Consider the following 27,498-nt stretch of genomic DNA (forward strand, 5'->3'; position numbering starts at 1 on the left):
GTGGATCACCGACAGACAGCAATTGTGGGTTTCTGCTTACTGAAATATCTTGGCTACCTCTGTCATGGCCAAGGAACTCCGCATTCCTCCCTGATGGTTGATGTAAGCCACAGAAGTTATGTTGTCCGACTGGAACCTGATGAACCGGGCCAAGGCTAACTGGGGCCAAGCCAGAAGAGCATTGAAGATTGCTCTCAGCTCCAGAATGTTTATGGGCAGAACAGACTCCAACTGAGTCTAGGTTCCCTGAGTCTTTAGAGAGCCCCAGACTGCTCCCCATCCCAGAAGACTGGCGTCTGTTGTCACAATCACCCAAGAGGGTCTGCGAAAGCAGGTACCCTGGGATAGATGATCCTGAGCACCGCCAACAGGGATCCCAGAACCTTTGATAAAATTCTGGGAGCTGTGGCAAGGCCGAATGGAAAAGCCACAAACTGGAAGTGTATGTCTAGAAATGCTAACCTTAGAAACTTGTGATGGTCCCTGTGGATGGGAACATGCAGGTACTCGTCCTTTAAATACATGGTTGTCATAAATTGACCCTCTTGGATCAAAGGAAGAATAGAACGAATAGTTTCGATCTTGAAGGACAGTACTCTGAGGAATTTGTTTAGACTCTTGAGGTCTAAAATTGGTCTGAAGGTTCCCTCCTTTTTGGGAACCACAAACAGATTGGAATAGAACCCCAGACCACGTTCCTGCATCGAAACAGGAACTATCACTCCCAGGTCAGAAAGGTCCCTTACACAGTGTAAGAACGCCTCTCTTTTTGTCTGGTCTAATAATAATCTTGAAAGCCGAAACCTGCCCCTGGGAGGAAAGTTCTTGAACTCTAGTTTGTATCCCTGGGACACAATGTCCACTGTCCAGGGATCCTGAACATCTCGAACCAAAGTCTGAGTGAAGAAGGAAAGTCTGCCCCCCACAAGATCCAGTCCCGGATCGGGGGCATGCCATTTTTGATTCAATAGCAGGCTTTTTGGATTGTTTTCCCTTGTTCCAAGACTAATTGGGTCTCCAGGAATGTTTGGACTGCTCCTGCATGGAAGAGGAAGTGGAAGGATTTCCCTTGAAATTTCTAAAGGAACAAAAATTACTCTGACGTCCCTTTTGTTTGTTTCTCTTAACCTGAGGGAGGAAATAGCACTTTCCTCCTTTAAATTACATGGTTGTCATAAATTGACCCTCTTGGATCAAAGGAAGAATAGAACGAATAGTTTCGATCTTGAAGGACAGTACTCTGAGGAATTTGTTTAGACTCTTGAGGTCTAAAATTGGTCTGAAGGTTCCCTCCTTTTTGGGAACCACGAACAGATTGGAATAGAACCCCAGACCATGTTCCTGCATTGAAACAGGAACTATCACTCCCAGGTCGGAAAGGTCCCTTACACAGTGGAGAGAAAGGAAGCAACAAGGTGCAGAGGTGTCTGAAGTTTATAACATACCAACAAACTGTCTAAAGAACAGGGCGGGCCGTGGACTCATCATGTCAAGAAAGAAATATATTTATCAGGTAAGCATAAATTTGGTTTTCTTTCTAATGACACGAGTCCACGGATCATCAAATTACTATTGGGAATCAATACCCAAGCTAGAGTACACAGATAAGGGAGGGACAAGACAGGGAACCTAAACGGAAGGCACCACTGCTTGAAGAACCTTTCTCCCAAAATTGGCCTCAGCCGAGGCAAAAGTGTCAAATTTGTAAAATTTTGAAAAAGTGTGAAGAGAGGACCAAGTTGCAGCCTTGCAAATCTGTTCCACAGAAGCTTCATTTTTGAATGCCCAGGAAGAGGAAACAGCCCTCGTAGAACGAGCTGTAACTCTCTCAGGAGGCTGCTGTCCACCAGTTTCATAGGCAAAGCGAATAATACTCTTCAGCCACAAAGAGAAGTAGCCATGGTTGTCATAAATTGACCCTCTTGGATTAAAGGAAGAATAGAACGAATAGTTTCGATCTTGAAGGACAGTACTCTGAGGAATTTGTTTAGACTCTTGAGGTCTAAAATTGGTCTGAAGGTTCCCTCCTTTTTGGGAACCACGAACAGATTGGAATAGAACCCCAGACCACGTTCCTGCATCAAAACAGGAACTATCACTACCAGGTCAGAAAGGTCCCATACACAGTGTAAGAACGCCTCTCTTTTTGTCTGGTCTAATAATAATCTTGAAAGCCGAAACCTGCCCCTGGGAGGAAAGTTCTTGAACTCTAGTTTGTATCCCTGGGACACGACGTCCACTGTCCAGGGATCCTGAACATATGAAGAAGGAAAGTCTGCCCCCCACAAGATCCAGTCCCGGATCGGGGGCATGCCATTTTTGATTCAATAGCAGGCTTTTTGGATTGTTTTCCCTTGTTCCAAGACTAATTGGGTCTCCAGGAATGTTTGGACTGCTCCTGCATGGAAGAGGAAGTGGAAGGATTTCCCTTGAAATTTCTAAAGGAACAAAAATTACTCTGACGTCCCTTTTGTTTGTTTCTCTTATCCTGAGGGAGGAAATAGCCCTTTCCTCCTGTAATGTCAGAAAGTATTTCCGTTAAACCCGGTCCAAACAAGGTCTTTCCCTTGTTAGGAATAGCCAAATGTTTAGACTTCGATGACGCAACCAAGATTTTAACCATAAAGCTCTGCGGGCTAGCACAAAAAAACCCAAAATCTTTACTCTCAGTTTAATAACCTGTAGGGAAGCATCCGTAATAAAGGAATTGGCCAACTTAAGGGCCTTTTATCCTATCCTGGATCTCTTCAAGGGGAGTGTCTGTCCTAATAGAATCAGACAACGCATCAAACCAGTATGCCGCCGCACTAGTGATGGTAACAATGCACACTGCAGATTGCCATTGTAAACCCTGGTGTACATACATCTTCTTGAGTAACCCCCTCCAATGTTTTGTCCATATTATCCTTAAAAGCACAACTATCCTCTATCGGGATAGTAGTCCTCTTAGCCAGAGTGGAAATTGCCCCTTCCACCATGGGTACTGTTTGCCAAGACTCCTTGATAGAGTCCACTATGGGAAACAGGAAAAACCTCCACCATGGAAGGTACATCAAAATTTTTGTTTAGCTTACTGGATTTTTTAGGATTAACTACTGTCGTCCAGTGTAGCTAAAACCTCCTTAAGTAACAGACGGAGGTGTTCTAGCTTAAACCTGAAAGATACAACTTCAATATCAGCAGGAGGAATTACACTGTCAGAATCTGAGATTTCACCCTCAGATGCTACTGAAGTATCCTCCTCCTCAGGCTTCTGGGAGGGGGCATTCGAAATAGCAATAACTGCGTCAGTAACCTCACTTACTGAATGTTTATTTTTCCTCTTGCGCTTTTCCTGCAGCATGGGAAAAGCAGACAACGCATCAGAAACCGCAGAGGATATGAGAGAAGTGATGTCTTGCAACGTAACTCCAGGGGAAGTTAGAGAGGAAGCGCAGGGCACTGCATGTGTGGGCGATAAAAGTTGGGACGCTTGAGGAGAAAGCTGCGGCATATATTGAACATTGTCAGACTCCTGAACAGCATCCGCCTTAGACAAGGTTGGCTCAGAAAAAAGTCTATCCCTATAATTTAAAGATCTCTCAATACATGAGGAACAGAAAGGGATTGGTGGTTCCACATTGGCATCAAAACATAAAGAACAAGTGACATTTTGCAGGGCATATTGGTCCATTTTGACTCACAATGGAACAAATTACCAAATAAAAAGCTTACATTTTTCAATAAAAATGAAAACGGAAAAAACGTTACTGTCTCTTTAAATTTTAAAACGTAACTTTTTTATTTCTTTTTTGTAGTAAGGACTAAATAGTGCTACACAAGTACTGTTGATCACCTCTACACCTCAGCTTAGCTAACTTGCCTACCTGCCCTGCTGACACCGGCTAGAATTCCCCTCAGCAAAAGATATGGAACTCGGCCTGCACAACAATGAAAAGCTGTCTGGTCCTAAAAACGCATGCCTTGAGTCTAAATATACGTTATCCTGACTGACTGCTAATCCGGTCACAGGAAGTGAAAGCAAAAGTGGCACGCAACACAAACTGCTACCTCAGTTAGCTCCGCCCATCGTGGGCGTCTAAACAATGAATCTCCCAGTCGGCATATTTTAAAAACAAGCCGCCGGGAGCAGTGAAACCACATTAAAACTAAGCCTTTTTAACCTCCTCAGCCCTAGTGCCCGCCAAAATTCACTGCCTACATAAGTCCCCTCAAATATATAGGGGAATATATGTCCCATAATGAATAAAGTTCCCAAACCTTTTCTGAGTCCTTTTTATTTTACTAGTCCCAAAAAAATAAAGTCAGCACTTACCTCAAATCTGCCAGGCAGCAAGGCAGCTCACAAGGTTTGAGAGGTCTTCTCCCTCACATGGACCTGTGGAAAAATAGATAAAGACCTAGTAATCTTACTCAGGCTTTCAGAATTAGGGCAGCATAAACTACATGGGAGGCACAGTGCGAATTATGTCCCAAAATTTCTCATTGCTCTAAAGCCACCACTGCTCTACTGAAGAGACTGATATGGACTACGGCTACACCCTAGAACAAAGCAGTACAATCTTGCACTACTTAAAAAAATAATAAAATCTTGCTTGAAGAATCTTTTACTACCACCTAACTTCCTTGCTCTAACGTAGGCAAAGAGAATGACTGGGGTTGGAGGGAAGGGAGGTGATATTTAACAGCTTTACTGTGGTGCTCTCTGTCGCCTTCTGCTGGCCAGGAGTGATATTCCCAATAGTAATTAGATGATCTGTGGACTCATCGTGTCATTAGAAAGAAATGTAAACATTTGTCAATGTACTTCCTGCATGACGTTTAAAACATAACTATAGTGATTAAATTGTGGGTCTGTGCATTTTCTGTGATGCAATATAAATCAAGGTTTTATAAACTATGGATTGATAAATGCTCTACTTTAAAAAAAATAAAAAATAGAAGTGTTGGCTTATCCAAGACCCTATACATAATGCACATGTCATTCACAGATGGAGATGAAGCATCCAGTATCCAAGTGTCTGCGAATGTTTATAATAGTGACAATAAAAAAAAAATTATACAATTTAATTGTTGCCTCTTTAGCCTTTTTACTACTGAGATGAAGATTGTATCTACATGATAGTAAAATGCTACATCTCCATCTGTGAAATGTGCACTTTAGGTGCGGATGTTCCATAATGGGATTGGTGGAAGGCGAGGTCACTGAGATTTGGTGTACTCGGTATTGCCCTATCACTTGGGTGAGTGACTACTATGGTTTTGCTTTTGTAGTGAAGTCCTTTAAAAATAACTAGTTTGATTGTCACAAAAATGAGTTGCAACAAAAGAGTGTCTTAACCCAATTAAATTTGAATTATGACACTGTGCACATTAATATTTGTAAATTAATATCATACATCCAACCATTCTTTTTAATTAATTTCCAAAATTAGGGGACCATAGTGAGAAGCATAGTCTCTATTTTTATATTGCTTGCTTTGGGTTATGATGTCTTAAAAGGCAAAGTATATTATTATTGGTGGACCAGTGGTAGCAGGAAATAATATATTACGCAGTGGATGCTGGATAATTAAAAGTAAAGTAGCTCCCGCCATATAAGGAGCTTAGTCTTACACTCTATCCACAGCGTTAGGCATAATAAGGACAGATAATAATAATAATAGCTCCCGCTATACAAGGAGCTAAATCAATCATGGATGGAATTTCCACTGGTACCACCTTTTAAAATTGTAATCTTTTTCCCCTTCTATGAAGTAATACATTAATTATTTACATTAATCTTGTTTCAATCTTGATATCAAATGTTTTTAACTTTATGAGTGTGAGTACGACCGGATTTGGAAATAAATAAAAAGAATGGTTGGATGTATGATAACTTACAAATATTAAATGTGCACATTGTGATAATTCAAATTAAATTGGATTAAAGCACTCTTATTGCCACTTGTTGCAACTCAATTTCATTCATTGCCACAACCGTTGCCTTTTTGACACTTATGGGAGTTAGTCTATCTTGCTGTGCAACATGCATTTCCCATTAGCTTCCATTTTTGATTGACCCTTTAATTACTGCTCTTTCACATGTGGTATAATGGTTTGTATATACTGTTCCTTTAATACTTTCCAGTTGTCACTTACCATGTCCTGTCACCGTGAGTGAATATGTACTAAAGTTGTCCTCAGTGCTATCCAAAGTGAATGTAATATGTGCAAGCAGATTGTATTTTGCCCCACTGTATTAAAATAAGAATTATGTTACAATCTAAGAATCGTCGAGTAATATAAATGTGTATATATAATGAAATAGAGGTTCAGCTTGTTACCAAAGGGAGGAGAGAGAAAAAAAAACATGCTCTAATTTCTGAGACCAACTTATATGGCTGAAGGTAATTAATGAAGAGCTAAACTGTTTTAATGAAAGACAACACTTTATTTTAAAAGTACATTCTGATGCAAAAAAGTTAAATTCTCTAATTCTAACTATGGCGTCGATTACAGCTTATCAAATGATGCATCTACAAAAAACATAAAATATGCTTACCTGATAATTTCATTTCCATCGTGGGGATAAAGAACCTGACCACCAGGAGGAGGCAAAGACACCCCAGCCAAAGGCTTAAATATCTCCCCCACTCCCCTCATCCCCTAGTCATTCTGCCGAGGGAACAAGGAACAGTAGGAGAAATATAAGGGTATAAATGGTGCCAGAAGATAAATTAAATTTAGGTCCGTCCACCGGAGTTACGGGCGGGAGTCGTGGACTCTCCTCCCCACGATGGAAATGAAATTATCAGGTAAGCATAATTTATGTTTTCCATCTAAAGGGGAGGCGAGTCCACGGCTTTATTCATTACTTTTTGGAAACATATACCCAAGCTTAAGAGGACACTGAATGAAACCGGGAAAGCAAAAAGGCGGACCCTAATCTCAGGGCACTAAGAAAATAAATGTGTTCAGAGCACCTCAAATGGGCTAGGTGTTGTACAATGTTTAGAGAAAGGCCTAGAGGAGGCCGAAACGCGTTGACCACAGCTGGTAAGCACTATTCTGATTTTATATAAGTTTTTAGTACCATCTACACTATTGTTGTTTTTATTTGCCTTTAGGTTTAATTTATGATTTAAAAAGTAAAAAAAAATTGGATTGGAGTTTCTCCCAACCACCAAAGGTTCTCACCATCAGGAACATGAACACTAGCCCACTAATTGGGTTTGACCTAAAAGACCGTTGACTTTATTCTCACCATCAGGAACCTCAGATGGACTCTCACCACTAGGAAAATAAGGTTTCCTTTTCCACACATTATTAACTTTTGACTTTATTTGGATCTTCACATCTAGCCTTTTTTAGGGTTCTTGTTTGTTGGATTACAATCACTGACCGTTTTCATTTTTTGAGCAGCATTTTTTCCTTTGTAATTTTTTCAATTTTTCACATAATTTTTTTCACTTTTGAATAAGCAAGTTGACACTGTCTGTTTTCTTTATATTTGCAATCACTAAGGATAATTTTTCGCTTCCTTTTTTATACACATCATCACCACCAACACTGGTACACAATATCTCTTACGGTATCCTCCTCCTAGTCGATATCGGCAATCCATACATTTGATTTACTGTATTTTTTAATCCACACATTGGATTGATTTCTTTCAGACATTGTTTGGAATTTTAACTTTCTCATATTTTTATTGGGGCTACTATTATTATTGCCTCTGCATCATTTTATTATTCAGTGTTTTTATATAGATATATTCAATATTCAATTTGTACAAGAGTGGATCCACATCTTATTGTTTTTATTGTCATTTATTACGCATGTACCCACCGTGGCATGTTTTATTCTTGTGTAAAGTACTAGATTTACAATTAAAATATTTCTAAATACACACTCTACACATTGTACAACACCTAGCCCATTTGAGGCGCTCTGAACACATTTATTTTCTTAGTACATTTTCCAAGCTAGCTAGTTAGCCCACTGTTCAGAGCTATAGGTGCTCGTCCTTGGCGCTATACCCCATTGAAATCCCTAATCTCAGGGCACCACAGCCTGTAAAACCTCTCTCCCAAAAACAGCTTCCGCAGAAGCAAAAACGTCAAACTTGTAAAACTTTGTAAAAGTGTGCAAGGAGGACCAGGTAGCCGTCTTACAAATCTGCTCCATAGAGGCCTCATTCTTGAAGGCCCAAGACAAAGTCACAACTCTAGTTGAATGAGCCGTGATCTTCTGAGGAGGCTTATGTCCCGCTGTCTCATAGGCCAAGCGAATCAAACTCCTCAACCAAAAAGACAAAGTAAAAGAGGCCCTCTGCCCCTTGCGCTTCCCGGAATACACCACAAAAAGAGATGTAGACTGTCTAAAATCCTTTGTAGCCTGAAGATAGAACTTCAAGGCACGAAGCAAAAACAGATTATGAAGTAATCTCTCTTTAGAAGATGAAGGGTTAGGACACAAAGAAGGAACAATTATTTGCCAATTGATGTTATGTTTAGACACCACCTTGGGAAGAAACCACAAACCGGTGCAAAGAACCGCCTTATCCGCATGAAAAAACAGGTAAGGAGGCTTGAATTGCAAGGCAGCGAGCTCAGATACTCTGCGTGCCGATAGCCAACAGGGAGAGAACCTTCCAGGACAGAATCTTAACGGAACCCTCTGCAATACCTTAAGAACCAAGTTTAAGCTCCATGGGGGAGCAGATTGCCTAAATACAGGCCTGATTCTAGACAGAGCCTGAACGAAAGATTGAATGTCAGAAAGCTCAGCGAGTCTCCTTCACAACTGTCAGAGGAATTAGTAAGTTAAATCCTATAAAGTAGAATGTAGACTACTCAGCTGCTGAACTTAAAATAAAAGGGAATTACAATTAGTTGTGTTTACAGATTTATTATTTTCATGAGATTACTTCTAAATCACTGAAAATGTTAATCTGTATAATTTGATATATTAAACACATGGTTATAGGTGTATGCATTAATCTCACACATAACCTAATGAGCAGTTGCAGTTTAAATAGAAAATAACAAACTTGGCACCAGATATAACTGATTAAATAATATAGAAATAACGTTGAAATGTGGTAAAGCTTAAGTTGTATAAAGTTACCTGCAGGAAGGAAAAGAGAGAGGGCGCCACAATAGCGTAATATTGTCTGGTATTGTGAGCAAACATATGTAGACAAATGGTGTGCTTACCAGAACAAGAGGCACTGTGCTGTGACCAGTGCGTGATAGCTTGCTAGCACTTAACAGTGGCTAGTACACTGGATGGATAGCGTTCCTTGGAGTCTTTGCTGGTACCCCCTAGGCAACCTTTTTCTTGGTGCTGGTGATTTCAACTGGAAAATGGAACTTGGTGTGTTGTTGTATGGTATTGGAATACCACAAGGCATAGACAACTTCTTGTAATAAAAAGCTTTATAGAAATACATCTACCATTTTCTTTTCTGAAAGGGGAGAAAAATATTGAAACGAACCTACAGGAATCCCTTTTGTATCAAGGACATAATCACTAACCGGTTTTACGGTAGAGTTGCACACTGACTTTGTTAGTTAAGATATGTTATATGCTTTACACTTTTTTTCAGCGCGCTTTTTTTATCCCCACCTGGGATAATTCAAAGTTACCTGCAGGTTTATAGGAATAGCGCAAATACTTTACATTGAAAATGACTCCCAGATCAAGTGAGGAGTAAGAACAAACAGTGGTGCTGCTAACCGCATCGGTTAGTTGTTATACCTCTGATCCGGATAGCGGTAGGCTGTGCGGCGTTCTCTGGTGAGAGTGAGCAGAGAAGTCTGGCCGTAGCTGATGACGTAAGCAGCGTCTCAGCGAAGAGTTTGTGATGAGTGGTTAGGAGATGACTGGTATCCACAATCCACGGGGTCACAGCAGGCAAATTGACAGCAAGGTATGTCTGAATAATTGCACAGGCGGTACTATTCCTAGTAAGGAACTTGAGCTTAGTAATCTAGGTATCAAATTAACAAGCAATGAGTGCTTGAATAGGTATCCATTTATAGGCTGAGTTAGGGACACCCATAAGGGGTGGAACCATGACAACAGCAAGACTGATAATGCCGAAATCTGACCATTTAAGGACCTAGCGGCAAGACCCTTCTCCAAACCCTCCTGTAGAAACGACAGAAGCCTGGATACCTTCACCTTGTGCCAAGGATATCCATGCTTCTGACACCAGGACAAGTAAGTCCTCCACACCTTATGGTAGATGCGACGGGTGACTGGCTTTCTTGCCTGAACTAAAGTGTCAATCACACTTTCAGAAAAACCTTTCTTGGCTAAGACTAAGCATTCAATCTCCACAGAGTCAGCCTCAGAGAAACGACATTTTGATGTTGAAAGGGGCCCTGTTCCAGCAGATCCCTGCGGTAGGGTGACCTCCATGGTGGAGAGGATGACATCCCCACCAGACCCGCAAACCATGTCCTCCGCGGCCACGATGGAGCAATCAGGATGGCCGAAGCTTGCTCCTGTTTAACGAGTGCCACTACACGAGGTAGAAGTGGTAACGGTGGAAAAATGTAAGCTAGGCTGAATCGCTAAAAGCATCAGCTCTGCCTGGGGATCGCTCAACCAGTATCGGGGTAGCTTGCAATTGAGTCTGGACGCCATGAAATCTATCTCTGGCGTTCCCCATCTGAGACAAATCTCCGCAAACACTTCGGGGTGAAGAGACCATTCCCCAGGATGGAAGGATTGCCTGCTGAGAAAGTCCGCTTCCCAGTTGTCCACACCTGGAATGTAGATCGCTGAGAGCGAGCAGCTGTGGCCCACTCCAGAATCCGAGATACCCCCTCATTGCTAGGGAGCTCCTAATACCCCCCTGATGGTTGATGTAAGCCACAGAGGTAATGTTGTCGGCCTGGAATCTGATGAAGCTAAATGACCTCAGAGGAGGCCACTCCCTCAGAGCATTGTAAATTGCTCAAAGTTCCAGAATATTTATTGGAAGGAGACACTCCTCCCGGGTCCATTTTCCTTGTGCTATCCTGGCACCCCAAACAGCTCCCCATCCTGTGAGACTCGCATCCGTGGTCACAATTTCCCAAGAAGGTCTCAAGAAGGATGTCCCCAGGGACAGATGGAGTCCCTGGTCCGAGCATCCATGGATATCTGCTGTTTAAGATCTGAATGATCGCCGTTCAACTGACTCAACATGCACAATTGAAGAGGTCTGAGATGGAATCTGGTGAAAGGGATGACGTCTATGCTGGAGACCATGAGCCCGATCATCTCCATACACTGAATCACCGAAGGGCTTGAGGAGGACTGAAGGGCAAGACCGGTGGACGCAATCTTCCTGTGTCGTTGATCTGTGAGAAATATTTTCCTGGACATGGGGGGGTAGTTATCAACGTGTCAACTTTCTTGCCTTCGCCGGCCCAATACGCCTGCCTAAGCTCGCCTCATATCGCCGCCGCGGACCTGAAAATTTTCGCCTAAGTTATCAAATAAAGCTGTCAAAAAGCCGCGCAACAAGTACGGGGCGATGAGCAGCGGACTGTGAGAGTTATCACTCATCCGATCTCGCTGCTCTTCGGCTTTTTCCCAGCATTATTGCTAGCCTGTCACTAAGCACCCACACTATACTATACTGTTCTACCCCCTATACCGGCGCCCCCGGAGCCTCCCGCAACTCAAAGTTACTAACCCCTAAACCGCCGCTCCTAGACCCTGCCGCAACTCTGATAAATGTATAAAGCCCTAAACCGCTGCTCCCGGACACCGCTGCCACCTACATTATACCTAGTAACCCCTATCCTGCCCCCCCTATACCGTCGCCCTCTATAATAAAGTTATTAACCCCTATCCTGCTGATCCCGCACCTCGCCGCAACTAAATAAATAGTTTAACCCCTAAACCGCCGCTCCCAGACCCTGCCGCAACCTATATTAAATTTATTAACCCCTAATCTGCCCCAATTACACCGTCGCCACCTATAATAAATTTATTAACCCCTATCCTGCCCCCCACTACACTGCCGCCACTGTAATAAAATTATTAACTCCTAAACCTAAGTCTAACACTAACCCTAACACCCCCCTAACTTAAATATTAATTAAATAAATCTAAATAATATTTCTATTATGAACTAAATTAATCCTATTTAAAACTAAATACTTACCTTTAAAATAAACCCTAATATAGCTACAATATAAATAATAATTATATTGTAGCTATCTTAGGATTTATTTTTATTTTACAGGTAACTTTCAATTTATTTTAACTAGGTACAATAGCTATTAAATAGTTATTAACTATTTAATAGCTTACCTAGCTAAAATAAAGAGAAATTTACCTGTAAAATAAAAACTAACCTAAGTTACAATTACACCTAACACTACACTATACTTTAATAAATTATTCCTATTTAAAACTAAATACTTACCTGTAAAATAAACCCTAAGATAGCTACAATGTAATTATTAATTACATTGTAGCTATCTTAGGGTTTATTTTACAGGTAAGTATTTAGTTTTAAATAGGAATAATTTATTAAAGTATAGTGTAGTGTTAGGTGTAATTGTAACTTAGGTTAGTTTTTATTTTACAGGTAAATTTCTCTTTATTTTAGCTAGGTAGCTATTAAATAGTTAATAACTATTTAATAGCTATTGTACCTAGTTAAAATAAATTGAAAGTTACCTGTAAAATAAAAATAAATCCTAAGATAGCTACAATATAATTATTATTTATATTGTAGCTATATTAGGGTTTATTTTAAAGGTAAGTATTTAGTTTTAAATAGGATTAATTTAGTTCATAATAGAAATATTATTTAGATTTATTTAATTAATATTTAAGTTAGGGGGGTGTTAGGGTTAGTTTTAGACTTAGGTTTAGGGGTTAATAATTTTATTACAGTGGCGGCGGTGTAGTGGGGGGGCAGGATAGGGGTTAATAAATTTATTATAGGTGGCGACGGTGTAGGGAGGGCAGATTAGGGGTTAATAAATTTAATATAGGTTGCGGCAGGGTCTGGGAGCGGCGGTTTAGGGGTTAAACTATTTAGTTGCAGCGAGGTGCGGGATCAGCAGGATAGGGGTTAATAACTTTATTATAGAGGGCGACGGTGTAGGGGGGGCAGGATAGGGGTTACTAGGTATAATGTAGGTGGCAGCGGTGTCCGGGAGCGGCGATTTAGGGGTTAATACATTTATCAGAGTTGCGGCAGGGTCTAGGAGCGGCGGTTTAGGGGTTAATACATTTATCATAGTTGCGGCAGGGTCTAGGAGCGGCGGTTTAGGGGGTAATAACTTTATTTATTTGCAGCGGTGTAGGGGGGCAGATTAGTGGTGTTTACACTCGGGGTACATGTTAGGGTGTTAGGTGTAGACAGCTCCCATAGAAATCAATGGGATGTCTGGCAGCAGCGAACTTGTACTTTCGCTATGGTCAGACTCCCATTGATTCCTATGGGATCCGCCGCCTCCAGGGCGGCGGATTGAAAACCAGGTACGCTGGGCCGGAAAAGTGCCGAGCGTACCTGCTAGTTTTTTGATAACTAGCAAAAGTAGTCAGATTTTGCCGTACTTGTGTGCGGAACATCTGGAGTGACGTAAGAATCGATCTGTGTCGGACTGAGTCCGGCGGATCGAAGTTTACGTCACAAAATTCTACTTTTGCCGGTCTCTAGCCTTTGATAACTAAGGCGAATCAGCCTCGCCACAAATACGCTGCGGAATTCCAGCGTATTTGAGGTTGACGGCTTGATAACTAGGCCCCATAGAGTCTATTATCGTGCCCAGAAACTCTTTCCAGAGTTGATCTTCCAACCGTGAGATTGGAGCAAGAAAAGAAGAGCCCTTGAATAATCCTCTGCAAGGCTGAAAGACGGCGTTTGGACTAGGATGTTGTCCAAATAGGGCACCACAGCAATGCCCCTGGATCTGGCCACTACAAGTAGGGCCCCCAGAACCTTCGTGAAGACTCTAAGGGCCGTCGCCAGACCGAAGGGAAGGGCCACAAACTGGAAGTGTTGGTCCAGAAACGCAAATCTTAGGAACTTGAAGTGGTCCCTGGGAATTTGAACATGAAGGTAAGCATCCTTCAAGTCTATTGTCGTCATGAACTGCCCGTCTTGAACTAGGGGCAGAATAGATCTGACTGTTTCCATTTTGAACGATGGAACAGTCAGAAACTTGTTTAAACACTTTAGGTCCAGAATCAGACGGAACGTGCCCTCCTTCTTTGGAACCACAAAAAGATTTGCCGCAGCTGCCGGTTGAAAAACAAACCCTGTGTGCTGAAACATTTTTTTTAACATGTTTCCAACTTTTTATCCATGGGCTTTTTAAATGACGAACTATCCTCGAGAGGAATAGTTGTCCGCTTCGCGAGCGTGGAAATAGCACCATCCACCTTAGGGACAGTCCCTCACAGCTTGAATTGAGAGTACGGGATGGGGAACAGTATCTTAAAGGAAGAAGGGGAAAAGGAAGAACCTAATCGCTCCCATTCATTCTTAATGATGTTAGCCATCTTAACAGGAACCAGGAATGTCTGAGGCACCACCCTGTCCTTGTATACCTTGTCAAGCTTAGGAATCGAAGGATCCTCGGAAGCTTTGGTTCCGGAACCTCCAAAATAGCTAGCACTTGCTCAGCAAAAAGCGCAAATTCTCTATCCTAAACCTAAAGTCAGGCTCCTCCGCAGCCGGAGGATGAGATGACCCGGACTCCGACCCAGAAGGAGCCTCCTCCGAATAGTCGGAGAGGGCCTCGTGATCGTATAACGCCTCTGATATTTCCATAGGCGTAGACAACCCCTGAGCCGGGCTGCCATGATACGCCCTAGGCTTAGCAGAACGTGGTAAGGCATGGATCACTTGATACCGCCGTTTGCAGTTGATCCGCAAAATCTGACGGCCAACGAACCCTGGGGAGCTGCATGTGTACTCGGAGATGAAAGCAGGGAACGCACCTCACGAGACGGGGAACCCTCAGAGGTGGACGGCTCAGTAGTACTAGGCATCTCTTTATTTTTAGATGTCGCAACTTTATCGAAGCAGGTGGAACATAGTTGAGCAGGCTGATCTACAAGAACCTCCTCACAATAAACACAGGAATGAGACTTTGTTAAAGAAGGAGTACCCTCCAACGTGTCAGAGTACTCCATAGCTTGCACTTTTATTATGGACTAAATAAACAGGTCCCTTTATACCTCCAATGGCCGGGGCACTCACCACCTACTATGACCCGGACTACAGAAACCGCTTCGTCTCCTGCGCCGCTGATCAACAGAGGAAGTGGAGATCGCACCCGGTCACATGGAATGCCTCGCAGGACCGCCCCTGCACTAAGGAGAAAATGTGCCAAAACCGGCCGCGCAAATACTCCGGGAAGTCAACCTGAAAGTTCCACCATTGCCAGAGCCTCATCTCGCAGATCATGCAGCAATCACACAAACAATATCATGTATAAACCCCCCCGTTCAATAATCCCCTTACTAGGAATATTTACCCTTAATTCCATAAGATAAAAGGCGTCACACTGAGACCCTGTCTTCTGTGTTATCATTATGTATAAAAAAACATAATTTATGCTTACCTGATAAATTTATTTCTCTTGTAGTGTATCCAGTCCACGGATCATTCATTACTTGTGGGATATTCTCCTTCCCAACAGAAAGTTGCAAGAGGATTACCCACAGCAGAGCTGCTATATAGCTCCTCCCCTCACTGCCATATCCAGTCATTCGACCGAAACAAGACAAGAAAGGAGAAACCATAGGGTGCAGTGGTGACTGTAGTTTAATTAAAATTTAGACCTGCCTTAAAAAGGACAGGGCGGGCCGTGGACTGGATACACTACAAGAGAAATAAATTATGTTTTCTCTTGTTAAGTGTATACAGTCCATGGATCATCCATTACTTGTGGGATACCAATACCAAAGCTAAAGTACACGGATGATGGGAGGGACAAGGCAGGAACTTAAATGGAAGGAATCACTGCCTGTAGAACCTTTCTCCCAAAAACAGACTCCGAAGAAGCAAAAGTGTCAAATTTGTAAAATTTTGAAAAGGTGTGAAGCAAAGACCAAGTCGCAGCCTTGCAAATCTGTTCAACAGAGGCCTCATTTTTAAAGGCCCAGGTGGAAGCCAGAGCTCTAGTAGAATGAGCTGTAATCCTTTCAGGGGGCTGCTGTCCAGCAGTCTCATAGGCTAAGCGTATTATGCTCCGAAGCCAAAAGGAGAGAGAGGTTGTCTAAGCTTTTTGACCTCTCCTCTGTCCAGAGTAAACGACAAACAGGGCAGATGTTTGACGAAAATCTTTAGTAGCCTGTAAGTAAAACTTCAAGGCACGCACTACGTCCAGATTATGCAAAAGACGTTCCTTCTTTGAAGAAGGATTAGGACACAATGATGGAACAACAATCTCTTGATTGATATTCCTGTTAGAAACCACCTTAAGTAAAAACCCAGGTTTGGTACGCAGAACTACCTTGTCTGAATGAAAAATCAGATAAGGAGAATCACAATGTAAGGCAGATAACTCAGAGACTCTTCGAGCCGAGGAAATAGCCATCAAAAACAGAACTTTCCAAGATAAAAGCTTAATATCAATGGAATGAAGGGGTTCAAACGGAACTCCCTGAAGAACTTTAAGAACCAAGTTTAAGCTCCACAGGGGAGCAACAGTTTTAAACACAGGCTTAATCCTAACCAAAGCTTGAAAAATGCCTGGACGTCTGGAACTTCTACCAGACGCTTGTGCAAAAGAATAGACAGAGCAGAGATCTGTCCTTTTAAATAACTAGCTGATAAGCCTTTGTCCAAACCCTCTTGGAGAAAGGACAATATCCTAGGAATCCTATCCTTACTCCATGAGTAACTCTTGGATTCACACCAATAAAGATATTTACTCCATATCTTATGGTAGATTTTTCTGGTGACAGGCTTCCGAGCCTGTATTAAGGTATCAATGACTGACTCGGAGAAGCCACGCCTTGATAGAATGAAGCGTTCAATCTCCATGCAGTCAGTCTCAGAGAAAGTAGATTTGGATGATTGAAAGGACCTTGTATTAGAAGGTCCTGCCTCAGAGGCAGAGTCCATGGTGGAAGAGATGACATGTCCACTAGGTCTGCATACCAGGTCCTGTGTGGCCACGCAGGCGCTATCAGAATCACTGATGCTCTCTCCTGTTTGATTTTGGCAATCAGTCGAGGGAGCAGAGGAAACGGTGGAAACACATAGGCCAGCGAGACGCCATGAGATCCAGTTCTGGTTTGCCCCAACGATGGACCAGTTGTGCAAACACCTCCGGATGGAGTTCCCACTCCCCCGGATGAAAAGTCTGATGACTTAGAAAATCCGCCTCCCAGTTCTCTACGCCTGGGATGTGGATCGCTGACAGGTGGTAAGAGTGAGACTCTGCCCAGCGAATTATCTTTGAGACTTCTAACATCGCTAGGGAACTCCTGGTTCCCCCTTGATGGTTGATGTAAGCCACAGTCGTGATGTTGTCCGACTGAAATCTGATGAACCTCAGTGTTGCTAACTGAGGCCAAGCTAGAAGAGCATTGAATATTGCTCTTAACTCCAGAATATTTATTGGGAGGAGTTTCTCCTCCTGAGTCCACGATCCCTGAGCCTTCAGGGAGTTCCAGACTGCGCCCCAACCTAGAAGGCTGGCATCTGTTGTTACAATTGTCCAATCTGGCCAGCGAAAAGTCATACCCTTGGACAGATGGACCCGAGAAAGCCACCAGAGAAGAGAATCTCTGGTCTCTTGATCCAGATTTAGTAGAGGGGACAAATCTGAGTAATCCCCATTCCACTGACTTAGCATGCATAATTGCAGCGGTCTGAGATGCAGGCGCGCAAATGGCACTATGTCCATTGCCGCTACCATTAAGCCGATTACTTCCATGCACTGAGCCACTGACGGGCGTGGAATGGAATGAAGGACACGGCAAGCATTTAGAAGTTTTGATAACCTGGACTCCGTCAGGTAAATTTTCATCTCTACAGAATCTTTAAGAGTCCCTAGGAAGGAGACTCTTGTGAGTGGGGATAGAGAACTCTTTTCCACGTTCACTTTCCACCCATGCGACCTCAGAAATGCCAGAACTATCTCTGTATGAGACTTGGCAATTTGAAAGCTTGACGCCTGTATCAGGATGTCGTCTAGATACGGAGCCACCGCTATGTCTTGCGGTCTTAGAACCGCCAGAAGTGAGCCCAGAACCTTTGTAAAAATTCTCGGGGCAGTGGCCAACCCGAAGGGAAGAGCTACAAATTGGTAATGCCCGTCTAGAAAGGCAAACCTTAGGAACCGATGATGATCTTTGTGAATCAGTATGTGAAGGTAGGCATCCTTTAAGTCCACTGTGGTCATGTACTGACCCTCTTGGATCATGGGTAGGATGGTCCGAATAGTTTCCATTTTGAATGATGGAACTCTGAGGAATTTGTTTAAGATCTTTAGATCCAAGATTGGTCTGAAGGTTCCCTCTTTCTTGGGAACCACAAACAGATTTGAATAAAATCCCTGTCCTTGTTCCGTCCGCGGAACTGGATGGATCACTCCCATTACTAGGAGGTCTTGCACACAGCTTAGGAATGCCTCTTTCTTTATCTGGCTTGCTGATAACCTTGAAAGATGAAATCTTCCTTGTGGAGGAGAAGCTTTGAAGTCCAGAAGATATCCCTGAGATATGATCTTCAACGCCCAGGGATCCTGAACATCTCTTGCCCACGCCTGGGCGAAGAGAGAAAGTCTGCCCCCCACTAGATCCGTTTCCGGATAGGGGGCTGTTCCTTCATGCTGTCTTGGGGGCAGCAGCAGGTTTTCTGGCCTGCTTGCCCTTGTTCCAGGACTGGTTAGGGTTCCAGGACTGGTTAGGTTTCCAGGCCTGTCTGGAATGAGCAACAGTTCCCTCTTGTTTTGAAGCGGAGGAAGTTGATGCTGCTCCTGCCTTGAAATTTCGAAAGGCACGAAAATTAGACTGTTTGGCCTTTGATTTGGCCCTGTCCTGAGGAAGGGTATGACCCTTGCCTCCAGTAATGTCAGCAATAATTTCCTTCAAGCCAGGCCCGAATAAGGTCTGTCCTTTGAAAGGAATGTTGAGTAATTTAGACTTTGAAGTCACGTCAGCTGACCAGGATTTAAGCCATAGCGCCCTACGCGCCTGGATGGCGAATCCGGAATTCTTAGCCGTTAGTTTAGTCAAATGAACAATTGCATCAGAAACAAATGAGTTAGCTAGCTTAAGCGTTCTAAGCTTGTCAATAATTTCATTCAATGGAGCTGTCTGGATGGCCTCTTTCAGGGCCTCAAACCAGAATGCCGCCGCAGCAGTGACAGGCGCAATGCATGCAAGGGGCTGTAAAATAAAACCTTGTTGAATAAACATTTTCTTAAGGTAACCCTCCAATTTTTTATCCATTGGATCTGAAAAAGCACAACTGTCCTCAACCGGGATAGTGGTACGCTTTGCTAAAGTAGAAACTGCTCCCTCCACCTTAGGGACAGTCTGCCATAAGTCCCGTGTAGTGGCGTCTATTGGAAACATTTTTCTAAATATAGGAGGTGGGGAAAAGGGCACACCGGGTCTATCCCACTCCTTGCTAATAATTTCTGTAAGCCTTTTAGGTATAGGAAAAACGTCAGTACACACCGGCACCGCATAGTATCTATCCAGCCTACACAATTTCTCTGGAATTGCAACTGTGTTACAGTCATTCAGAGCAGCTAATACCTCCCCAAGCAATACACGGAGGTTCTCAAGCTTAAATTTAAAATTAGAAATCTCTGAATCAGGTTTCCCCGAGTCAGAGATGTCACCCACAGACTGAAGCTCTCCGTCCTCATGTTCTGCATACTGTGACGCAGTATCAGACATGGCTCTAACAGCATTTGCGCGCTCTGTATCTCTCCTAACCCCAGAGCTATCGCGCTTGCCTCTTAATTCAGGCAATCTAGATAATACCTCTGACAGGGTATTATTCATGATTGCAGCCATGTCCTGCAAGGTAATCACTATGGGCGTCCCTGATGTAATTGGCGCCATATTAGCGTGCGTCCCCTGAGCGGGAGGCAAAGGGTCTGACACATGGGGAGAGTTAGTAGGCATAACTTCCCCCTCGACAGAACCCTCTGGTGATAATTCTTTTATAGATAAAGACTGATCTTTACTGTTTAAGGTGAAATCAATACATTCTCCTATGGGGCTCCACCATGGCTTTCAAACATAATGAACAAGTAGGTTCCTCTGTGTCAGACATGTTTAAACAGACTAGCAATGAGACTAGCAAGCTTGGAAAACACTTTAAAACAAGTTTACAAGAAATATAACAAACGTTACTGCGCCTTTAAGAAACACAAATTTTCCAAAATTTTGAAATAACAGTGAAAAAATGCAGTTACACTAACGAAATTTTTACAGTGTATGTAATAAGTTAGCAGAGCATTGCACCCACTTGCAAATGGATGATTAACCCCTTAATACCAAAAACGGAATAACAAATGACAAAAACGTTTTTTAAACAGTCACAACAACTGCCACAGCTCTACTGTGGCTTTTTAACTCCCTCAATACGACTTTTGAAGCCTTTTGAGCCCTTCAGAGAAGTCCTGGATCATGCAGGAAGAAGCTGGATGTCTGTGTCTGTAATTTTTGCTGTGCAAAAAAAAACGCCAAAATAGGCCCCTCCCACTCATATTACAACAGTGGGAAGCCTCAGGGAACTGTTTCTAGGCAAAATTCAAGCCAGCCATGTGGAAAAAACTAGGCCCCAATAAGTTTTATCACCAAACATATGTAAAAAACGATTAAACATGCCAGCAAACGTTTTAAAATACACTTTTATAAGAGTATGTATCTCTATTAATAAGCCTGATACCAGTCGCTATCACTGCATTTAAGGCTTTACTTACATTACTTCGGTATCAGCAGCATTTTCTAGCAAATTCCATCCCTAGAAAAATATTTTAACTGCACATAACTTATTACAGGAAAACCTGCACGCTATTCCCCCTCTGAAGTTACCTCACTCCTCAGAATATGTGAGAACAGCAAAGGATCTTAGTTACTTCTGCTAAGATCATAGAAAACGCAGGCAGATTCTTCTTCTAAATACTGCCTGAGATAAACAGTACACTCCGGTAGCATTTAAAAATAACAAACTTTTGATTGAAGAAATAAACCAAATATAAAACACCACAGTCCTTAGTTGAGAGTTGCAAGAGAATGACTGGATATGGCAGTGAGGGGAGGAGCTATATAGCAGCTCTGCTGTGGGTGATCCTCTTGCAACTTCCTGTTGGGAAGGAGAATATCCCACAAGTAATGGATGATCCGTGGACTGGATACACTTAACAAGAGAAATGAAACTATCTTACCAGAATCTATGCCGTGGAACAGGAACATAGCCCTTCAAGTGCGACAGGTAGAAGCATCGCTCCTGACATGGACTTGAGTGCAAAAAGCAGGCAGCGAAACTCGTCAACGCTGATCGCTTGTGGCGCTTTCACCCAGGCTCTCACTAAGAGGCTGACAGGACTACTTAAAACTCCAGTCCCATTTCGAAGAGTACTACACTCCTTTAGAGACTACTCCGAATCTTCGGCACCTCTCTGCCATCCTTCTATTATGAAAGGCAAATAATGACTGGGGGATTAGGGGAGGTATTTAAGCCTTTGGCTGGGGTGTCTTTGCCTCCTCCTGGTGGCCAGGTTCTTTCTTCCCAAAAGTAATGAATGAAGCCGTGGACTCTCCTCCCCTTTAGATGGATATCCATATAGAATTTAATAGCGATTTTCAGATCAAAATGAAATGATTCAAAATCAATAAAATGTTTTTCTAAAGAACTCCTAAAGGTTTAAACCCACACAAATGGATTTAACACATAAGTAAAATTCCACTCAGGAGCCACAAGCTAGGCAGAACATTGTGTTGAGAAATACAGGAGTGGCAGCCGCACGTAGCCACCAATTACTAGCCATGTTCTGCTGGGGAGCTATAATATTCGCAGAAAGAAAGTGGGTCTTTACCTGTGTGTTTAACCCCTTTGCATGAATTAAACACATAGGTCTAGTTTTCATTGCTGTTGTAAACTGGTGGTAACAATAAGTATGTCATTAAAGGGACATAAAACAAGTTTGGATAGACAAAATATAATATGTACTTTAATTACTTTACCTGCAAATGTATACTGCAGTGCCTCGCTACTAACCCTTTCTTTTTATTTTCTAAATTGTAAAGCTCTAACTCCCCCCACACATTTCCTTCTATGGCTGTATTTATATCTATTGTTGTTTTGGTAGAATGCAAAAGTGCATATGGATTATCTGATGGAGCTTACCTAGGATGCTGTAAACTCAATTGAAATACAATGCCTGTGTCTAAACAATAAGGGGGGTGGAGTTGGCTTCTCCAGGCAGCTTAACTATGTAATTAATTTTGCTTATTTTTTTAAAATTATTTTAAAATACTTGCCAGGAATTTTTAAACAATTTTTTTATGCCATCTATTTTTAATTTATTAGCCCTTTTATGATATGCACAGATCTCAACATGTTTCATGGCACTTTAAAGTCTATGAAGATGTTATATGTTGCCATCAGTTACAGTTTACAACAGCAATGGAAAATAAGCCATAGTTAGCTATGTTCAGTAACATTAAAAATAGGTTATTTTCAAAACAATGTAATTTTGTCAGCACAGATAAATATACGAAAATAGGCTAAATTGCCAAATAAAAAACACCATGACTAATGATGAAACACAGCTACGTCTTGGAAAATCAGTATGGGAAACCTATATGATATTTATGGATTACAGTATTAGCATTTTGGGAAACTACAAACTCAAAAAGAAAGATAAAAAGACTTACACAGAGATAAGAAGCATATTAATATAATCGTGTTGGTTATACAAAACTAATAAAGGGATTAGCTATCTTTTTAAAATGATAAAAAATTTCATGTAGATTAGCCCTTTAAATACAGTGCAACATCATCTGAAAACCATTTGAAAAGTGTTAATCTTAAAGGGACAGTCAAGTCCAAAAAAAACTCATGTTTCAAATAGGGCATGTCATTTTAAACAACTTTCCAATTTACTTTTTACACCAATTTTGCTTTGCTCTCTTAGTATTCTTAGTTGAAAGCTAAACCTAGGAAGGCTCATATGATAATTTCTAAGCCCTTGAAGGCCGCCTCTTATCACACTTTTTTACTTGCTTTTCACAGCAGGGGAGAGCTAGTTCATGTAAACCATAGAGATAACATTGTGATCACGCCCGTGGATTGTGGCAGACACTGCACTAATTAGCTAAAATGAAAGTCAATAGAGAATTAATAAAATGTCATGTGATCAGGGGCTGTCAGAAGATGCTTAAATACAAGTTAATCACAGAGGTAAAAAGTAAATTAATATAAGCGTTGGTTATGCAAAACTGGAGAATGTGTAAAAAAGGGATTATGTATCTTTTAAAACAACAAAAATTATCGTGTTGACTGTCCCTTTAAGGACTAGAAAGGATTTGAATTTGAGAACGATTTGGCTTACTTTTTAACTATTGCAAAACGTTCTCAAAAGATTGGAAAAAATGTGATTGTTAAGTAGGTAATACAATCATGAACACATTATTGCATGCCAAAACCATACCAAATACATATATGCAAGCAAAATATTTTTAATAGCTCAACAGTAACAAAATGTAAAGATTATACGTGGGGAAAAGCAAACAAAAAAAAAAAACACTCACGGCATATGAGGATTTACAAACTGAAAAGTTTCTGCCTCAGTTTCTTCAAGTTCTGAATTAAATTTCTTCCCTGCAGATTTGCCAATTGAGTTTCTAAGCTTCCGTGCAAGTTTCTTGGGAGTATTGGCTATAGATGAGTCTTCCATGCAACAGCTATATACTTCCAAATTTAATTGAAAATCTGGCCTTGCTTCAGTACTGTTAAAGGGGGGGATAAGAAAAAAAAAGAAAGAAAAGCTTAAAAACTCAAAACAAAAAGAAAACATTTTAATATAACGATAAAATACCCTTTTTATTAAGCTTTTTAAATGTTACGCACGTATGAATGGAAAAGCATGTTTCAACATTAGGATACTTCAAAACACCATAATCCGCAATGGTTTAAAAACTCTAACATTATCATTTCATCAGAAATTAGAACAAAGGAAGTTGTCTGAAGTTTATAAAACTCTGATTAAAGGGATAGTAAACCACAGATTTTTCTTTTATGATTCAGATAGAATATATAATTTTAAACAACTTTCCAATTTAATTCTATTATCAAATTTTCTTCATTCTTTTGTTATCTATTGCTGAAGGGACAGCATTGCACTACTGCCAGGAAGCTGAAAATATCTATTTAGCCAATCACAAGAGACAAATGTGTGCAGGCACCAATAAGCAGCAGCTCCCACTGCTGTATGATATATGCGTATTCATTCTTTAACAAGGGATACTAAGAGAACGAAGCACATTTGAAATCAGAAGTGAATTTAAAAGTGTGTTAAAATGACATGCTCTATCTGAATCATGCAAGTTTAATTTTGACTTTACTATCCCTTTAAGAATCTATATAAAAAGGACCACAAGCTTTTCAATTAAAAAGGATAATTAAAGGGACAGTAAAAAACAAAATTTATGCTTACCTGATAAATGTCTTTCTTTTGCGATGTATTGAGTCCACGGATTCATCCTAACTTGTGGGATATTGTCCTTCCTGACAGGAAGTAGCAAAGAGAGAACCACAGCAGAGCTGTCTATATAGCTCCCCCCTTAACTCCACCCCCCAGTCATTCGACCGAAGGCCAAGAAAGAAAAGGAGAAACTATAAGGTGCAGAGGTGACTGAAGTTTACATAAAAAATACTATCCGTCTTGAATAGACAGGGCGGGCCATGGACTCGGTACATCGCAAAAGAAAGAAATTTATCAGGTAAGCATAAATTTTGTTTTCTTTTGCAAGATGTACCGAGTCCACAGATTCATCCTAACTTGTGGGATACCAATACCAAAGCTTTAGGACACGGATGAAGGGAGGGACAAGACAGGAACCTAAACGGAAAGCACCACTGCTTGCAAAACCTTTCTCCCAAAAATAGCCTCCGAAGAAGGAAAAGTATAAAATTTGTAAAATTTGGAAAAGGTATGAAGCGAAGACCAAGTCGCAGCCTTACAAATCTGTTCAACAGAAGCATCATTTTTAAAAGCCCATGTGGAAGCCACCGCTCTAGTGGAGTGAGCTGTAATTCTTTCAGGAGGCTGATGTACAGCAGTCTCATAAGCCAAACGGATGATGCTTTTCAGCCAAAAGGAAACAGAGGTAGCCGTAGCCTTTTGACCTCTACACTTTCCAGCATAGACAACACACAAAGAAGATGATTGGCGAAAATCTTTGGTTGCCTGCAAATAAAACTTCAAGGCACGAACCACGTCCAAGTTGTGCAACAGACGTTCCTTCTTAGAATAAGGATTAGGACACAGAGAAGGAACAACAATTTCCTGATTGATATTCCTGTTAGAAACAACCTTAGGGAGGAATCCAGGTTTGGTATGCAAAACCACCTTATCAGCATGGAAAACAAGATAAGGCGAGTCACATTGTAATGCAGATAGTTCAGAAACTCTTCGAGCTGAAGAGATAGCAACTAGAAACAGAACTTTCCAAGATAGAAGCTTAATTTCTATGGAATGCATGGGTTCAAACGGAACCCCCTGAAGAACTTTAAGAACTAAATTTAGACTCCATGGCGGAGCAACAGGTTTAAACACAGGCTTAATTCTAAGTAAAGCCTGACAAAAAAACAGAACGTCTGGGACATCTGCCATACGCTTGTGCAACAGAATAGACAAAGCAGATATCTGTCCCTTTAAGGAACTAGCGGACAATCCTTTCTCCAATCCTTCTTGGAGAAAAGACAAAATCCTAGGAATCCTGATCTCGCTCCATGAGTAGCCTTTGGATTCGCACCAAAAAAGATATTTACGCCATATCTTATGATAGATCTTCCTGGTGACAGGCTTTCGAGCCTGAATCAAGGTATCTATGACCAACTCAGAGAAACCCCGCTTTGATAAAATCAAGTGTTCAATCTCCAAGCAGTCAGTTGCAGTGAAATTAGATGTGGATGCTTGAATGGACCTTGAATCAAAAGGTCCCATCTCAGTGGCAGAGTCCATGGTGGCAGAGATGACATATCCACCAGGTCTGCATACCAAGTCCTGCGTGGCCACGTAGGCGCTATCAAAATCACCGAAGCTCTCTCCTGTTTAATTCTGGCAATCAGATGCGGAAGGAGAGGGAATGGTGGAAACACATAAGCCAGGTTGAACGGCCAGGGTACTGCAAGAGCATCTATCAGTACCGCCTGAGGATCCCTTGACCTGGATCCGTAACGAGGAAGTTTGGCGTTCTGACGAGACGCCATCAGATCCAATTCTGGTGTGCCCCATATCTGAACAAGTTGAGCAAACACCTCCGGAAGGAGCTCCCACTCCCCCGGATGAAAAGTCTGACGACTTAGAAAATCTGCCTCCCAGTTCTCCACCCCTGGGATATAGATCGCTGATAGATGGCAAGAGTGAGCCTCTGCCCATCGGATTATCCTGGAAACTTCTATCATCGCCAAGGAACTCCTTGTTCCCCCCTGATGATTGATATAAGCTACAGTCGTGATGTTGTCCAACTGAAACCTGATGAATCCGGCCGAAGCCAGCTGAGGCCACGCCTGAAGAGCATTGAATATCGCTCTTAATTCCAGAATATTTATCGGTAGGAGGGCCATCTCCCGAGTCCACAAACCCTGTGCTTTCAGGGAATTCCAGACTGCACACCAGCCCAGTAGGCTGGCATCCGTCGTCACAATAACCCACGCTGGCCTGCGGAAACACATTCCCCTGGACAGGTGATCCTGTGACTACCACCAAAGAAGAGAGTCTCTGGTCTCTTGATCCAGATTTATCTGAGGAGATAAATCTGCATAATCCCCATTCCACAGTTTGAGCATGCATAGTTGCAGTGGTCTGAGATGCAAGCGAGCAAACGGAACTATGTCCATTGCCGCTACCATAAGTCCGATTACCTCCATACACTGAGCCACTGATGGCCGAGGAATGGAATGAAGAGCTCGGCAGGTGATTTTTCACGTTCACCTTTCACCCATGAGATCTTAGAAAGGCCAATTACAATGAGAATATGGAGGAAAAAGTTTTGTGGTGTGGAAACAGTCCAGAGGGAACAAGTATCAATACAAGTGTTCCACAATGATAATCCCAGATGGATGTATATTTATTCAAAACTGCTCAAGTTTCTGAAGTAAAAGGGCATGCAGCATACCTGATTTCTCCTTGTGCAATGATAAAACACCCTCTGGTTAGGAACACTTACAGTTCAGATCACTTAACCCCCTGTGTGTGGGCGCTTTAAATAACAGCGGGGTTCCTCCACCCCACTGTAAAGAATGATGTGTGGAGAACGGACCTAAGGTTACTAGATGTATTT

At 41.9% G+C, this 27,498-nt stretch overlaps 1 protein-coding gene across 1 annotated transcript in view; it reads right to left on the bottom strand.

Moving 5' to 3' along the window:
* The window catches only part of RTKN2 (rhotekin 2), a 324,918-nt gene that overhangs the window by 110,394 nt on the left and 187,026 nt on the right, over window positions 1–27,498 (bottom strand). The window contains exons 6-7 of the mRNA XM_053692261.1: window positions 23,743–23,940; window positions 6,142–6,236 (exon numbers count right to left, since the gene is read on the bottom strand). Coding sequence (XP_053548236.1) covers window positions 6,142–6,236; window positions 23,743–23,940 — 293 coding nt within the window. The remainder of the gene's footprint in view (window positions 1–6,141; window positions 6,237–23,742; window positions 23,941–27,498) is intronic.

The sequence above is a fragment of the Bombina bombina genome, chromosome 9, assembly GCF_027579735.1.
Source record: "Bombina bombina isolate aBomBom1 chromosome 9, aBomBom1.pri, whole genome shotgun sequence".
Lineage (NCBI taxonomy): Eukaryota > Metazoa > Chordata > Amphibia > Anura > Bombinatoridae > Bombina > Bombina bombina.